Source organism: Solea solea, chromosome 1 (genome assembly GCF_958295425.1).
Source record: "Solea solea chromosome 1, fSolSol10.1, whole genome shotgun sequence".
Classification (NCBI taxonomy): domain Eukaryota; kingdom Metazoa; phylum Chordata; class Actinopteri; order Pleuronectiformes; family Soleidae; genus Solea; species Solea solea.
The window spans coordinates 27,033,573-27,049,785 of record NC_081134.1 but is presented as its reverse complement, the minus strand read 5'-3'; the positions used below and the strand labels follow the sequence as shown (position 1 = coordinate 27,049,785).

Genomic DNA, 16,213 nt, shown 5'->3' with positions numbered 1-16,213 from the left:
TGCTAATCAATTTATGTTTTAATAAGCTATTCTGTCCACACACACACACACAGTGACCTTGATTCTATGATGCCAGTTCAACTTTAAACATTGTTATTCGATTAAGTGGCTAAACCTTGTTAGCCAATTAGGAGTCTGTTCTACAGAGGGGCGGGGTCTTGTCATATATTTGTTTGTGTGTGTGTGTGTGTGTACTCACTGCACTGGTGTCCCTGTAGTGTGATGTCCTTGATGGCCAGAACTCCTCTGTGACCGGTGCTGAGTGCCTCAAACACAACCTGACACACACACATTACAAATATGAAGTAAACATATAGTTGTGAAAAGATGCAGCTCCCCCTTAAATCACTAGGACTGTATGTTGATGAGTGCGATTAAAACCATAGATCATTATTTTGGAATGAACCACAGATTGTTTCTTACATAAAAAACAAAACATGATGAAATGTAAATAAATAATAACACGTGTTTGTTGACCTGATGACAAATGTGCACAATTTAGACAACAGCGCTTCATATGACAACCCAGATAAGTGATTAATGTTATTAATGTTCTACACTTTAAATATATTACTAAGATGAACGTGTTCAAAAGTGTAACTAAACATTATTAGTCTAACCTTTTCAAACTTTCACATAAACTAATACAGATTGCACCAGGTGGCGCTTCGAGGTCATATTTGGAAAAACGATCTCATGTTTGAGACGAATGATTCGGCTACATCAGACTTCATTGTTCACTGTTGTTGGATCAGAAATGATCAGCAACTAAAGCTTTGTCATCATCATTTAACCTACGAGCCATGAAAACACTTCCCCATGTTATTGTATGTGAGTGCTTGCAGTTACAGCTACAGGCCAGTAGGCGATGTAGCTTTAGATGTGTCCTGAGGTGCAAACAAACACTCTTTACATTGTACTAAAATGTTTGTTATCTTCTGTCTGTGTGAGGTCGACAAGTCGACTGAGTCACGCGGCAGAATGTCACATGACCAGAGAGAGCCAATCACAAGTGTCAACTTTAGAAGGATGATGTCGGTATGAAAAAAATATTTGATAAATCCGAGCTTTTGCGGCCATTTTTAATGTAACTACAACTGTAATCATGGAAATTTCCAAAAGCAAAACTGTAATTTAACGGCACATTTTCTCCCAGTAACGGACTACAATTACGTACATTTGGTAATTAATTACATAGCGTTGTTACATGAAATTCCTTACTCCCCAACACAAGAAATATGACCCAGTCTGGGTGTGTGTGTGTGTGTGAGTGAGTGTGTGTTCACATTCCAGTCTTATCTCCTCACAAAGCATTGGCACACACACACACGCACACTTCCTGTTGGTGCCCACAGACAGGAAGTTCTCCACCTCTTTCTGACCCTGTCCATTCTTCTTTCTCTGTTTCCATGGTGACGTCAACTTTAGTCTCTCATTCGTTCACATGAACATAAACACAACATGATCACCACCATCATCATCACCTTCATCTTCATCATTATCACCACCATCATCTTCCTCACCACTATCATCATCATTATCATCATCTTCATCATCATCATCACCATCATCATCGTCTTCATCATCATCATCACCATCTTCATCATCATCATCATCATCATCATCTTCATGTTCTATGAATGTGTGTGTGTTACCTGATAGTAGTTCGGCCAGAATGTGGACACAGCTAGCTCCACCCCCTTCCACACATGGTAGGCGGGGCCTGATGAGTTAAAGACGGGAACTCCCAGAGGACTGTTGTTCTCTGGAAAACAGCACAGTCAGCAACTCATGTACTGCAGTACTACTACCAGTGGTGGGCTGACAATATCAAAAAAGTATTTTTTTTTATTATTATTAGTATTTATTTTTTTAATAATCAAATTAATGTGTGTCTGAACATGTCTGAATTCAATTACTTTTTCAGTATGTCATAATTATATTTCCAGAAAGAATATGGTTATTTTTTGAGCTGGATTTTCCTGGATGTCATTAAACGCATCATAGCTCCGTGGACCTGCTCTAGTGGTATTGATTGCTGGCCTTTCGTTGAAGCTGCCATTTCCTATTTGGTTATAACTTTGACTGACGTGTGTCGTCAGCCAATCACAGCCCCCGCTGTTGTCATCAATGACGTTTGAACCTTTGGCGGGTTTTGTAAGTAAGCTTTGGCCACTGCATTAACACCACCGATCCATCATGTTTCTGATCTCCTTCGTGTGCACTTTTCACGGCGAACGTTTGGAGAAAAGAAGGAAATTATTTTAAGAGGAAGACCTACACCAAAGAGGTACAACATTACATTAACACTACATTAATTATGTTGTGTTAATGATAAATTGATAAAAAATTTTAGAAGTGGTGAGGACAAAACTGTTGATCATAAATAGTGCCGTGGACGTGTTCCCCGCGTAGCTGACGCCTATGCTTATGTGGAAGCTTGTTTTTGTGTCATATAGTGGCTTGTGAAATTGCGTTTGCTGAGTGACATAACGGAAGATGTGGTGGTAATGATGCAGTAGCCTATAGATGCACAGTGGTGTGCGTGTGCGCTATGGTTGTTGCAGATTAACTGTCTCGTGAATATAGTTGGTGTTTGTGCGTGTTTTTTTTTTTTTTTACTGAAGGCCCTGACTGAAACCCCACGGTACGCTACTGACTACTACTGTGCAGTACAGTGTAGTACATTAATAGTACAGTTCAGTACAGTAGTAGTACAGTAGTAGTACAGTGCAGTACACTGCAGTGTAGTACAGTAGTAGTACAGTTCAGTACAGTGTAGTACAGTAGTAGTACAGTTCAGTACAGTAGTAGTACAGTTCAGTACAGTGTAGTGAAGTGTAGTACAGTGTAGTGAAGTGTAGTACAGTGCAGTACAGTAGTAGTACAGTACAGTGTAGTACAGTGCAGTACAGTGTAGTACAGTAGTAGTACAGTGTGGTACAGTGGTAGCATGTTGCAGTACTTGTACCTTTGACGTAGACATTGAGCGTGGCGGGGGTGGCGCCCTCTCTCCCTCCTTCCTGGTAAAACAGGAAACTGACACAGTGGGTGTCGTTCTCTTTGAGGCGGGGCATCAGCAGCTGAGCTCGTTGGCCGCCATGGCGACCAGACGTGTTCACAAACAGGAAGGAGGAACCTGCACACAGGAAGTGACATCAACATTTTCCAAAAAGTGAGAGAATAGACCTCTGGCCACTCGTGGTACTGCAACAAAAATTACAAATTTTCCCACTGAGTACAACAGTAAAAGAGATGCCTGTAAAAGTGACCACAGGACACATGGACACATGGACACATGGACACATGGACACATGGACCCAGGACACATGGACACAGGACACATGGATATTTATAGATTTTTATATTCTATATTTTTAATTCATATGGTTTTATTTTTCTAACACCTTCTTAAAGAGTGACATCAGGGCTGTGTACGGGCGCAACAAAGCACCGCCATGTGGTAGAACTGTGTACTGTCAGGGAACCGTGCCATATGAAAACATCATGAGAAATATCAACACATGAAATTTGTTACTCATTAACATTTATTAACACTAACACGCCGTGGTTTAGCAAGGAGGAGACAGGAGCACATGACGCCAAACAGGCGTTCATTCCACGTCTTATTATACATGCATGGACATGTTCCGTCATATCATCACACAGACGTTTGTTTACACTGACTTCAGAATAAAAGCTTGCCATGCCATCAGATTTCAGAATAAAAGCATGTCATTCCATCAGATTTTACAATAAAAGCATGGCATGCCATCATATTTCAAAATAAAAGCATGTTATTTCATCAGATTTCACAATAAAAGCATGGCATACCATCAGATGTCAGAATCAAAGGATGACATCCTTTAGATTTCGCCATAAAAGCATGGCACGCCATCAGATTTCAGAATAAAAGCATGGCATGCCATCAGATTTCAGAATAAAAACATGTAATTTCATCAGATTCCACAATAAAGGCATGACATACCACCAGATGTCAGAATAAAAGAATGACATCCTTTAGATTTCACCATAAAGCATGGCATTCGATCAGATTTCAGAATCAAAGCATGACATCCTTTAGATTTTGACACGGCTTTAGATTTCAAAATAAAAGCAGGACATGTCTTAATATTTCAAAATAAAAGCAAGACTCATCTTAGATTTCAAAATGAAAGCATGACACGCTATTAGATTTAAAAATAAAAGCATTCCATGCCTTTATATTTCAGAAAGAAAAATAAAAATAAAAGTATTGGTTGCCTAAAAAGGGATACATTAAAATAAATGAGGTCAGTGGTGATGAATGTGTAACTTTTATCTTATCATTACTGACAATTAAACAAAAACCTCTCATCTGTGTGTGTGTGTCTGTGTGTGTGAACAAATCTCTCACTTTGTAAACAGTAAAAATCTATAAATGGAAGACTTCAGAATAAAAGCCTGCTGCTTGGTTAAAAGCTTTGAAATTCAGACCTCTGTGTGTGTGTGTGTGTGTGTCTGCGTGCACGGTCGGTCCAATTAGTGTGAGTCTCTGTCTCTGTGTTGTGACTACAGCTGTCAATCATCTGAGCTCGTCTTCTGTAAAGTTTCTATGAAATTAAAATTACAGTGTGTGTGTGAGTGTGTGTGTTGAAGGGCGTTTCCATGGTAACAGCCGCAGTGTTGTCAGTGCGTCTGTCAGTCAAACTCACTGACTCCTCTTCATTACTCTTCAGTCTCTCTCTTTGCTTCTGTGTCTACCTCGATCACCCCGCTTTCTTTCAATTCTTTTCAGAATAAAAGTTGAAAAATTAATGCTAAATCTCATTCTGTTTCAAAGTAAAGTGTCACTTTATGCTTAGTGCACGTTTTCTTTCATTCTCATTTCATTGTAAACAAACATAATTTTAATCATAATCAATACTTTGATTGACAGTCTAAGTGACATTTAGATTCAAATCATGAAAAAACACCTATGTTTAAATCTACTTTAGATGTGTGTGTGTGTGTGTGTGTGTGAGAGAGAGAGTCTGTGTGTGTGTGTGTGTGTGTCTGTGTGAGTCTGTGTGTGTGTATGAGAGAGTCTGTGTGTGTTTAAGTCTGTGTGTATGTCTGTGTGTGTATGAGTGTGTGTGTGGCTGTGTGTGTGTGTATGTGTGCAATCTCACACAGGGCGTGTGACGAGCTTAGCGTGGTAGTGTTGGAGTAGAAGGTAATGGTTGTAGTGTCTGTAGTTAGTGCATAGTGCATGCTGCATGCTGCTTCTGCTGGTACTTTCTGCTTTCAGCTACCGCTGCCGACTAGCCCACTGTTGCATGGGTCGAAAAGAGGAGCCAAGTGCGTAAGCTTCCTCTGCTGGTACATAGCCTCTCCCCTGCCAAGAACACGCCTCCTTGTGGCCACACACGGTAACTGCCAACCCGTGGTACCAGGCTAAGTTGTACGGGATCTCGAAGTAGCAGGGGACCCTAGTAAGTGGACATGCCCTGCTGCCCGTCAACCTCAAGATGGCAGCAGTGAGAAGCACCACAATGGCTGAGAAGGCAGATGAAGATGGCAGCAGTGAGAAGCACCACAATGGCTGAGAAGGCTGATGAAGGCTGCAACAGAGGACGATCTCCAGTCGTCTTGGATTCCATGCCACTGGATCCAGATCCCTCTCTGCCAAGGACCGTGTGGTGGCTGTAGGCGCATCAGTCTCCCCATGCTAAAAGATGCCACGTGCAGGCATCCTCTCGAAATGGAACGCCAGATTAGGGCAAAACTACAATCTATGGAGAGGCATGCTGGGGAAAGAAGGGGTCGGAAACACTAACTCCAATGGCTTACTGCTATAAACTCCGAATATGACCTGGGCATCACTAACTCACTCGTCCATCAGAAGAACAAGTTCAAGACATCCCCGCTCTAAACACTGGCATCGCATTGACTATGTCATTGTGCGCTCCCAAGACAGCCGCGATGTGCTCAACACAAGAACAATGATTTGTGCTGATGAATGCTGGACTGACCACCGCCTCATTCGCTCGACCATGTCTATCCGTCTGATGGGCAAAAGAAGGCAGTAGAATAGACAGATCCGTCCAAGGCTAAACATTGAGCGACTGGGAGAAACCACATACCAACAACAGCTGCAGGCAGCCCTAAGTGCAGGTTTGCCAGATCAGTATCCACAAGCATTGGGACATCCTCTGCTACCATCATGAATTCCTGCAAAGCCATTCTTGGTCACAAAAGTGGAAACATCAAGACTGGTATGATGAGAATGATACCGAAATCCAGCAGCTTATCAACATCAAGCGGAAAACTTTCATCACCTGGCAAAATGACATCAACAGCAAGGATAAAAGAGAAGCCCATTCCAAAGCGAAAGCAACTGTTCAATCACAGGTTAGGATAATGAAGAACCAGTGGTGGACACAAAAGACTCTGGAGATCCAGCTTGCTTTTTTGAAGTCACAAGAACGGTATATGGCCCTAGCCACCGCTGCCTAACCCCCGTTCACTCTAAGGATGGACTCTCCCTGTTGAAAGGTAAGGATGCAATAACACACAGACGGAAGAATCACTATGAAGAGCTTCTGAACAGGGACTTTACTCCTGACTTTACTCCTGAGACTTTACAGACTCACCCCCCTGTCAGAAAGCATCCTTCCTGAGTCTCAGAGTGAATTCTGCCCAAACAGAGGCACTACAGATATGATCTTCGCTGCTCGTCAGTTGCAAGAAAAGTGCTGGGAACAGAATCTACCTCTATACAGAACATGGCCTTCATAGACCTCACCAAAGCCTTTGACTCAGTCAACTGTCAGGCCCTCTGGCTGGTCCTGGCAAAAATTGGCTGCCCAGAAAAGTACATATGAGTGCTATGGCTGTTGCACGATAACATGTCTGCCACTGTACTGACTGGTTTTGAAGACGAGAGGGAACCCTTTGGGTCGACACAGGAGTAAAGCAGGGATGCGTCATTGCTCCATCGCTGTTCTTCATCTTCATCGCAGCCATTCTCTATCTTACAGGTAACCAGCTGCCACTGGGAGTCGAAATTATGAACAGGTTTGATGGACTGCTGAACATCAACAGATTCAGGGCTAAGGGTCGTACCAACCACCACCGTAACCATCACAGAGCTGCAGTATGCAGACGATAATGAAGAGGACCTACAATGCACCTTGACTGCTTTTACGAAAGCATACAAACAGCTTGGTCTGGCCATCAACATAAAAAAGACTCAAATCCTCCATCAGCCACCAACAAACAGCAGCAGCAGTCCCCCAAACAGCTTCATTAACACCAAGTTGGAAAATGTGGACCACTTCCCATACCTAGGCATCTTGTCATCTAAAGCCACCATTGATGAAGAGGTACACCATCGTCTTAGCTGTGCCAGTGGGGCATACTCAAGACTGAAAAAAGGGTCTTTGAGGACCGCAACCTCCAGTCAAAGACCAAAATTCTGGTCTAGAAAGCAGTATTGCTCCCCACTCTCCTGCATGGGTCAGAAGCCTGGACCCACATACAGCAGGCATTTGAGAGCACTTGAGGCTTTCTATCAGAAGTATCTCGGAAGAATTCTCAGGATAACCTGGGAGGATCGACGGACTAATACCAGTGTCCTGGAGGAAGCTGGCATCTCCACCATCACTGCCATTATCGCCCAACACCACCACAGATGGACAGTGCACGTAATCTGGATGCCTGACTCTTGCCTTCCCAAACAAGTTCTCTACTCACAGCTTGTTCTGGGAAAGCGTGCCCCAGGAGGCCAAAAGAAAAGGTACAAGGACAACATCAAAGCAAACCTCAATGAGTGCAACAAACAGGGCAACCTGGAGAAAACTTCTTCGAGATGTTGCTGCGCAGTATAATGAAAATCTCAATAGTGCTGCAGAAGACAAGCGCAGACGCAGAAAGGAGATTGCTGCCACCAAAATGGTTCAACCCAAACCTACAACCATATTAACCCAACCCATGCCCACACTGCCCCAAAATATGCGGGTCCAGGATTGGCCTCTTCCCCCACCTGAGGACCCATAAAGACCAAGAAAGAGGACAGACATACTCGAGTGTCCACCGATGACGATGGTGTGTGTGTAGGTGTGTGAGAGAGTCTGTGTGTGAGCATGTGTGTGTGTGAGTCTGTGTGTGTGTAAATGTGCTGCAGCTGCCTCTCCTCACGTCTCAGTGTAACCGTGGTAATAGAATTACCCCCCCCCCCATCTGTGTGTGTGAGCTGCAGCTGATGTGATTGGTTTACAGATAGCAGGGGCGACCTGTGATTGGCCATCAGGTGAGAGGGGGCGGGAGGTTAACGAGAGGGAGAAACACAGAGGCACGAACCAGGTGTGTCTCAGTGTGTGTGTGTGTGTGTGTGTGGGTCTCAGTGTGTGTTGTTTGTTTCTCTCTCTTTGTCAATCAGTTTCTAATGAATCAATAAATGATAGACAGGAAGTGTCAATGACCAATCAGCTGATGAGACACATATATGCAACATGTCAAAGAAAACATCAACCTGAACCTGAACCTGAACCAGACCTGAACTAGAGACCAAAACTCCTCACTCTCCCACACCAAAGTCCATAGAGAAAATCAGTGATTTTAGCTGGTGGGGACACAGGAGCTGCTGGTCCTCTGCCTCGTGTGGTCACTTTGTGTCACTGAGTTAAGTCTAAATTAAATATTTTAAAAGCCAACATTTTTCAAAATCAGACATTTGAACTTAGTCATGTGACGTAGATACAGACGCGATCATGTGACATAGATAAAGACACGGTCATGTGACGTAGATAAAGACTCGGTCATGTGACGTAGATAAAGACACGGTCATGTGACATAGATAAAGACACGGTCATGTGATGTAGATAAGACACGGTCATGTGACATAGATAAAGAGATGGTCATGTGACATAGATAAAGACATGGTCATGTGACGTAGATAAAGACGCGATCAGTGACATAGATAAAGACGAGGTCATGTGACGTAGATAAAGACGCAGTCATGTGACGTAGCTAAAGACACGGTCATGTGATGTAGATAAAACAGTGATCATGTGATGTAGATAAAGATACGGTCATGTGACGTAGATAAAGACATGGTCATGTGATGTAGATAAAGACGCGATCATGTGATGTAGATAAAGATACGGTCATATGACGTGGATAAAACAGTGATCATGTGACGTAGATAAAGATACGGTCATGTGACGTAGATAAAGACGCCGTCATGTGACGTAGATAAAGACGCGGTCATGTGATGTAGATAAAGACGCGGTCATGTGACGTAGATAAAGACGCCGTCATGTGACGTAGATAAAGACACGGTCATGTGATGTAGATAAAGACACGGTCATGTGATGTAGATAAAACAGTGATCATGTGACGTAGATAAAGATACGGTCATGTGACGTAGATAAAGACGCGATCATGTGACGCAGATAAAGACGCAATTATGTGACGTAGATAAGGACACGGTCATGTGACTTAGATAAGGACGCGGTCATGTGACGTAGATAAAGACGCGGTCATGTGACGCAGATAAAGACGTGGTCATGTGACGCAGATATAAGAGGGTAATGGTTAGGTTAACACTACCTTAACCCTTAAAGTGGCTCAAATCTGTTTAATGTTAAAATATAGTTCATAACAGACACAGACACAGACATGACCAAACATGTGTAGACAATCCTCAGGAATGTTTGACTGTTTGACCTGAGAAAAAAAAGAAGGTGTTTTATTTGAAAGAAATCTAAACCAAGTCACAGAAAATAGAACTAATGAAACACAGTGTTCATGTCATCATGTATGAAAGGATGAACCTTTCTCTCTCCCTCTTTTCATTAGTGTGTATTGTGCTCGCCCGCCCCTCTCCCCCTCCTCTTCCTCTCCTTCACCTCGTCGTTTTCTTCCTCCTTTTCTCTGCTGTGGTGATTAAAACTCTTGTTTTTCTAATCGATTCTCCTCAAGGACCATTGATCTGCTGACACACACACACACACACACACACACACACAGACTCACACACACACAGACTGACACACACAGACTCCCACACACACACACAGGCACACACAGAGACTCCCACACACACAGTATTTGTGCTAAGCTAGGCTAAACAAACCTTTGCACACACACATGAACGAACATCTGACCCAGAACCAGAGGTTTAGAACCAAACATCAGGTTCATCAAAGTGTTTTTCGTCTGAGTCGCTCTGAGAGTTTCAGCTCAGCTCAGCATACACACACACACTCACACACCGAACACCATGTTCAAAGGCTGTGTGAATCTCGGGGATGTCAACATGCGGCTAAACCTTTTACCACAGTAATTACCCAGAAACACACACACACAGACACACGCGACACACACACAGTTTCATTTGTCAACAAAACCTGTGTGTGTGTGTGTTTTGTGTGTGTGTGTCTGCCTGTGTGTGTGTCTGCCTGTATTTTTTTTGAAAAGTGGTTTTGACCTCCAGGTCTCTTTGACACAGAAAAGAATTGTTGGAATTATCACACAACAGACTGTGTGTGTGTTTGTGTTTGTGTGTGTGTGTGTGTGTGTGTGTGTGTGTTTGCCTTCAAGCTTCACTGTGTGTGTGTGTGTTTACTGTGTGCAGCTGGCACTGAGCTGATAACAGTCCTATTAGAAATATTAATACACCCTGAACCCACAGAGACACACGCACATACCAAAGGTGTGTGTGTGTGTGTGTGTGTGTGTGTGTGTGTGTGTGTGTGCTCCCTGTGGTTATTCCTGATTGGAGCAAATCAATTAAAAGAGTCAGACTGAAGCATTTCATTGGTTTAACAGCTGTGACTAACAGACGGCGTTCTCTTCTCATGTTCTTTGTACAAACAAAGAACATGGAACCAAAGATCTGCTCCAGAACCAGGTCTGAAACAGTGCCAGGCCTGAAACACACATAAAATCCTGTTGCTTTATCAAAACAGGAACTACAGACAGAACTCCACCACAGGAGTGATCTTTGGAAAGTAGGAATTTCAGGTCTGCCATGAGTTTAGTTTGAAGTGAGATGAGAGATGCGATGACAAACATGTGCTAACGTAGCATCAACAAACCATCGTACAAGAAGTCTCAGTGCAGAGAAACAGTGAGATGCTGCAGTGCCCAACCGCTAACCAGTGTGTGTGTGTGTGTGTGTGTGTGTGTGTGTTACAGCTACAGTTCAGATTAGATTGAACTTGTACCATTTATAAGAACATTAAATGGAGCCTGCAATCACTGGTCAATCAATACCTCACTGCTGCTGCTGTGTGTGTGTGTGTGTGTGTGTGTGTGTGTGTTCCCTCTCAGACCTACTGCTCTCTCAGTGAGGCCACATGCAGAAGTGTTAAACACACACACAGCTGCCTCCATCACATAATAAGTCTTATTTTGTCACTTCAGTGTTTGAAATTAAACATCAGATTGACCTCAGTGACACAAAGTGACCACACGAGGCAGCAGAGGACCAGCAGCTAAAATCACTCATTTTCTCTATGTTTGGTGTGTGAGAGTGAGTGTGTGTGTGTGGGAGAGTGAGTGGATAAACATGTGACGTAGATTTTATAAACTCAGTCTTAAAATGAAGTGGATTATAATCTGTGTTTCACTGAGAGTGAAGACTGTTTCAGGCTGGTTCTCAGCAGCAGGGGGCGCTCATTGACCTTATCCAACCACAATAAACATAAACTATCCCTTTACCCTACATCTCATTATCTGTGTGTGTGTGTGTTCATCCCTCTCTCTCGTTCGTCCAGTCACTTGGTGTTGGAGGTTAGTTAGATTTAATGACCTGCTTCACCCTGATTACTGCTGCAGCCGAGAGGAGATCGAACTCTGTGTGTGTGTGTGTGTGTGTGTGTGAGACTAATTGTAGCCAATCCAGGCAATCACACAGCAAACAGCCTCTGTCCCAGTGGACACACACCTCCTCCTCTTCCTCCGCTTCCTCCTGCTCCTCCTCCTCATCCCCCCCTTCCCCCTCCTTCATATAAATCACATTAACAGGACAGTAACCACTCGTCTCTGTGTCCTCGCTCAGTCTGTCTCTCACGTGATTGGCTCTGTGATTTAAGAGCTCTGCATTCTCATTCGTCAGCGGCCAAACCTCTTTGTGCCTGTGTCACACACACACGCACACACACACACACACACGCACTCTCACACAGACATACACACACATACATACAGCTGCAGACTCTTCTCTCTTCAGGTACAAAAGAGACAAAGTCAGACGATGAGTTCAGGGACTCATTTCAGGAGAGTTTAGGTACTTCACCTCGTCACCTGGGGGTTACACGGTGGTGTAGTGGTTAGCACTCTCGCCTTGCAGCGAGAAGACCCGGGTTCGAACCCCGGTTGGAACAAGGGCCTTTCTGCAGGGAGTTTGCATGTTCTCCCCGTGTGTGCGTGGGTTCTCTCCGGGTTCTCCGGCTTCCTCCCACAGTCCAAAAACATGCAATGTGGGGATAAGTAAATTGGACACTCTAAATTGACCATAGGAGTGAGTGTGAGAGTGAATGGTTGTTTGTCTCTATCTGTGTGTGGCCCTGCGATGGACTGGCGAACTGTCCAGGGTGTACCCCGCCTATCGCCCGATGTAGCTGAGATTGGCACAGCACCCCCCGCGACCCTCTGGCAGAGGATAAAGCGGTAGATGATGACTGACTGACTGACCTCGTCACCTGACCACTCACAGACAGACAGACAGACAGACAGACATACAGACAGACATACATACATACGTTCAGACAGACAGACAGGTACCTGCAGGGATCCAGGAGCTGGTGACTGGTCTCTCTCTCGTGTCTCCCTGCTCCCAGTCAAAGTCGTCGTCTTTGGACTGAACCAGAGGACATTCTGGAGACTGAGGAGACAGACAGGCTGCAAGACAGAAACAGACAGACAGGTCAGGAGATGACACTGTGACATGTGACAACGGTCTGTCATCAAATCATTTTCAATATAAGATTTAAAAATGAAAAACAGGATATTTATTCACTCACACTCACATGTTCACCAGTCCCCGCCCCCCGACCTTTGACCCTATCTTTCATTATTTTGACTTAAATATCAAAGATTTTCTTTACATTCCTAAATGGGTACAATGGTACAGACAGCAGCAGCCCCGGCAGCGTGTACCCCGCTAACAGGGTTTTTACACATATCAGCTGTGTGCCAGTCCAGGGACTGGACCCTATGGAGTGTGGATTTGTCGTCCGGGTGGCGTCCTGAGGACCCACATCACAGAGGACCTGGCCCACCAACACCTCCAGTCAGGTCAAGAAGGCTCATCAAGGCTTGTTTCTGCCACCTGTGTTCAGACGTTCTGAGGAACTTCATCGTGACCAGCTGTGTTACAGTCTGGACAGAAGCTGCTGTGTCACAGACCGTAAGGCGCCATGGAGGTTCGTCAAAACCAAGGACTCCACTTCCTGCCATTGAGGACGTCCAGAGGAAACGCTGTCTCAGCATCCTCAAAGACCCCTCCCACTCTGCCCAGACACTGTTTGTCCCCCTGCTCTCAGAAACCTCTGGACCAGAACCAGCAGACTGAAGTACAGCTTTTTCCCCAGAGCTGTTTGAACTCTGTTTTGAACCTCTGACCCCCCCACTGACTCCCCTGCACATCGCCTCACCCCCTTTGAACCCTGCCCACTGAAGAATGTTTACTCTTGTTTATGTTTGATTATTTATTATGTAGTTATATTCTGTAATCTGTGTATTATTGTGTAATCTGTGTATTATTCTGTAATGTGTATATCATTTTGTAATCTGTGTATTATTCTGTAATCTGTTTATTATTTGTAAACTTTGTATTAACATATTTATAAATACCTATTTATCCATAGGTGTTAATATAGTGTATTTACTGCACCTAATCTGTATATAACAGTGGGGAACCTTCAGGGCCTTCTTCACCTTCGGAGAAGTATTAAATAGTATATACATATATATATATTATATGTATATATTTAAAAAAATCTGTCATTTAATTTAATACAATACATTTAATAAATTTTCTCTCATCTATGTTCTGAAGTTAAGTTTACTGTCAAGTTCCCATCAGCAATTACTGTAACTGTCAGAATCGTCCGCCTCTATTAGGCTCGGTTAGCTGGCTCATTCATTGGTTAGGACTTCTCGAATCCCGGAGAAGGCTGATTTTAAGTGGGCGGGCCAAAAACAAAAGATCCTAGGCCTTCGTGAAGTCCTAACAGTGCAGGTCTAACTGCAGACCATGCCCCCCAGAGTGCTGAGAGAGGTTGAGAGAGTGATGTTGTGAATGGAAGTCCAACTCCAGAACTGGAATTAAAAGAAAAGGTTATGAAAGTGGAAAGGCATTTCAAGACCGAAGGTTCTTATTAGTTGGAGACGTGCGCACAGTGTACTGGAAGCTGCACAGTGAAAACTATGGGCTGCACTTTGACTTCCCCAGGCTCAAGATTGAACTGACAGTCATGTACAAACATGGAGCCCATCAGACCTGCTGCACTTTCTGACACTTAATGAGCTGACTGAGAGCATGCCACAGCTGTATCCCCTCACCTGCCTGGTGCTGACCATCCCCGTGTCCACCTCCCCCGTGGAGTGGTCTTACTCGGCTCTGAAGCAAATAAAGATGCCCGCCAGGACCAGTACTGGACAGGATTGCCTGGGAGCTTTGGTACTGATGTCCATAGAGAAAGGACTTCTTTTGGAGCTCAAGTCAAAAGACAAACTTTATTATGCTGCCATCGCCCACTTCACAAGGAAAGACCGACGAATGGATTTGGTTTTCATGTAAGGTAGGCCTATGTTGTAAGCCACATCAAGGGCGTCACTGTGTTTATAAAAGTGCTGAGAACAATAACCATATATTAAGTGTGGTTGTACTTCATCCATTAGATGTTTCATTACAATATGCACTGCATTACAGTGGCTCTGGCACTCCTATTAGGGAAAAAGAAAAATAACACATACACATACAAAAAACTGAGAATGTGAAGAAGGATCCCCTCGCGGGTCCTCTCCCCGGCTGCAGGTGGACTGGGGCCAGCACGCGTTGGCCGAGGTGGGATCTCGGTGGGGCCAGATGCACCGCACTTCATTGTATCTTAAAAAATAGTCTTTGTATTACCAGCTTGTGCATTTAAATTGTATTGTAGTTTGAGGATGCTCATGAATGTATTTGTCAATGTGTGGTTTGTTGTGCGCCATGATTTCATGGCGCTGTCCATGGTGATGAAATGAGCCTCGGTGTCGGTGTCAGCAGCGTCACGGGGTGACCTCATTTTATATTTCCAGATTTGGGTTATGTTTGCACTGAGTATGTTTATTTAATTTCAACTATGTAGCCTAAATGGTCTGTAGTTTTGTGAAGTTTGTGATGTTGAGAATGTATCTTGTTGCGGGGAATGTTATTGATGTTATGGTCTTTGTTTACATCCTTGTCATCGTTAATTAAAGAATTGCAGTTTTCAATTCATCGTACTGTTGCTTTTTTTCTGCGATGATTTATTTTCTCTGCAATGATGGCTGAGGGGAAGGCCCAGCTGTAGTGTTCACCGTTAGCCATTGATATATAATAATCTGTGTGGGGAAAGATGATGTCGCTCAATCTTGAACTTCTTTTTTATGACAAGGCTGTTGTGAGATTGAGCCAGAACACACACTCACGCATACAGATAATAGATGTAATCCCACCTCCATGACTCAAAGACATTTAAATCCCTTCATTCATAGCCTGTGTGTGTGTATCTGTCATCTGAAAACGTTGACATTAAATAGCTGGAAGGCTCTTTTTTTCTCTTAGTAACAGAAGGCACATTAAACACACACACACGTCCCTCAGGAGACACAGTGTAGTCTGCATCTATGAATTTACATCTAAACACAACTGAACATGTGCACACACACACAAACACACACAAACACAATACTGTTACTACTAGGGATGTCCTGATCCGATATTGATATCGGTCCGATATCAGCCAAAAAAACGAGTATTGGATTATATCGGAGTGCCTCTAAAATCTCCGATATAAGCGTTCCGATACAACAGTCCATTCCGCTCCAGCACTTCTATACAGCAGCGCTCGTTGTGATCTTGTGCGCTCTGCGTGTTGGATGCATGTAGATCACATGATCACAACAACAGCATGTGTGTGCTACTGCTGTTTTAGAGGTTAAACATTTTTCTTTAACCTCTGAAATCAGAGGCTACGAAGCCGCACAGCAAGCGCGA

The 16,213-nt window shown here is 43.8% G+C and overlaps 1 protein-coding gene across 7 annotated transcripts in view; it reads right to left on the bottom strand.

Annotated features, from left to right (window-relative positions):
* The window catches only part of LOC131464558 (receptor-type tyrosine-protein phosphatase mu-like), an 83,094-nt gene that overhangs the window by 46,034 nt on the left and 20,847 nt on the right, over nt 1-16,213 (bottom strand). For all 7 annotated transcript variants that reach the window (XM_058637102.1, XM_058637121.1, XM_058637137.1 and 4 more), the window contains exons 2-5: nt 12,754-12,870; nt 2,972-3,139; nt 1,656-1,765; nt 200-278 (exon numbers count right to left, since the gene is read on the bottom strand). In XM_058637102.1, coding sequence (XP_058493085.1) covers nt 200-278; nt 1,656-1,765; nt 2,972-3,139; nt 12,754-12,870 — 474 coding nt within the window. The remainder of the gene's footprint in view (nt 1-199; nt 279-1,655; nt 1,766-2,971; nt 3,140-12,753; nt 12,871-16,213) is intronic.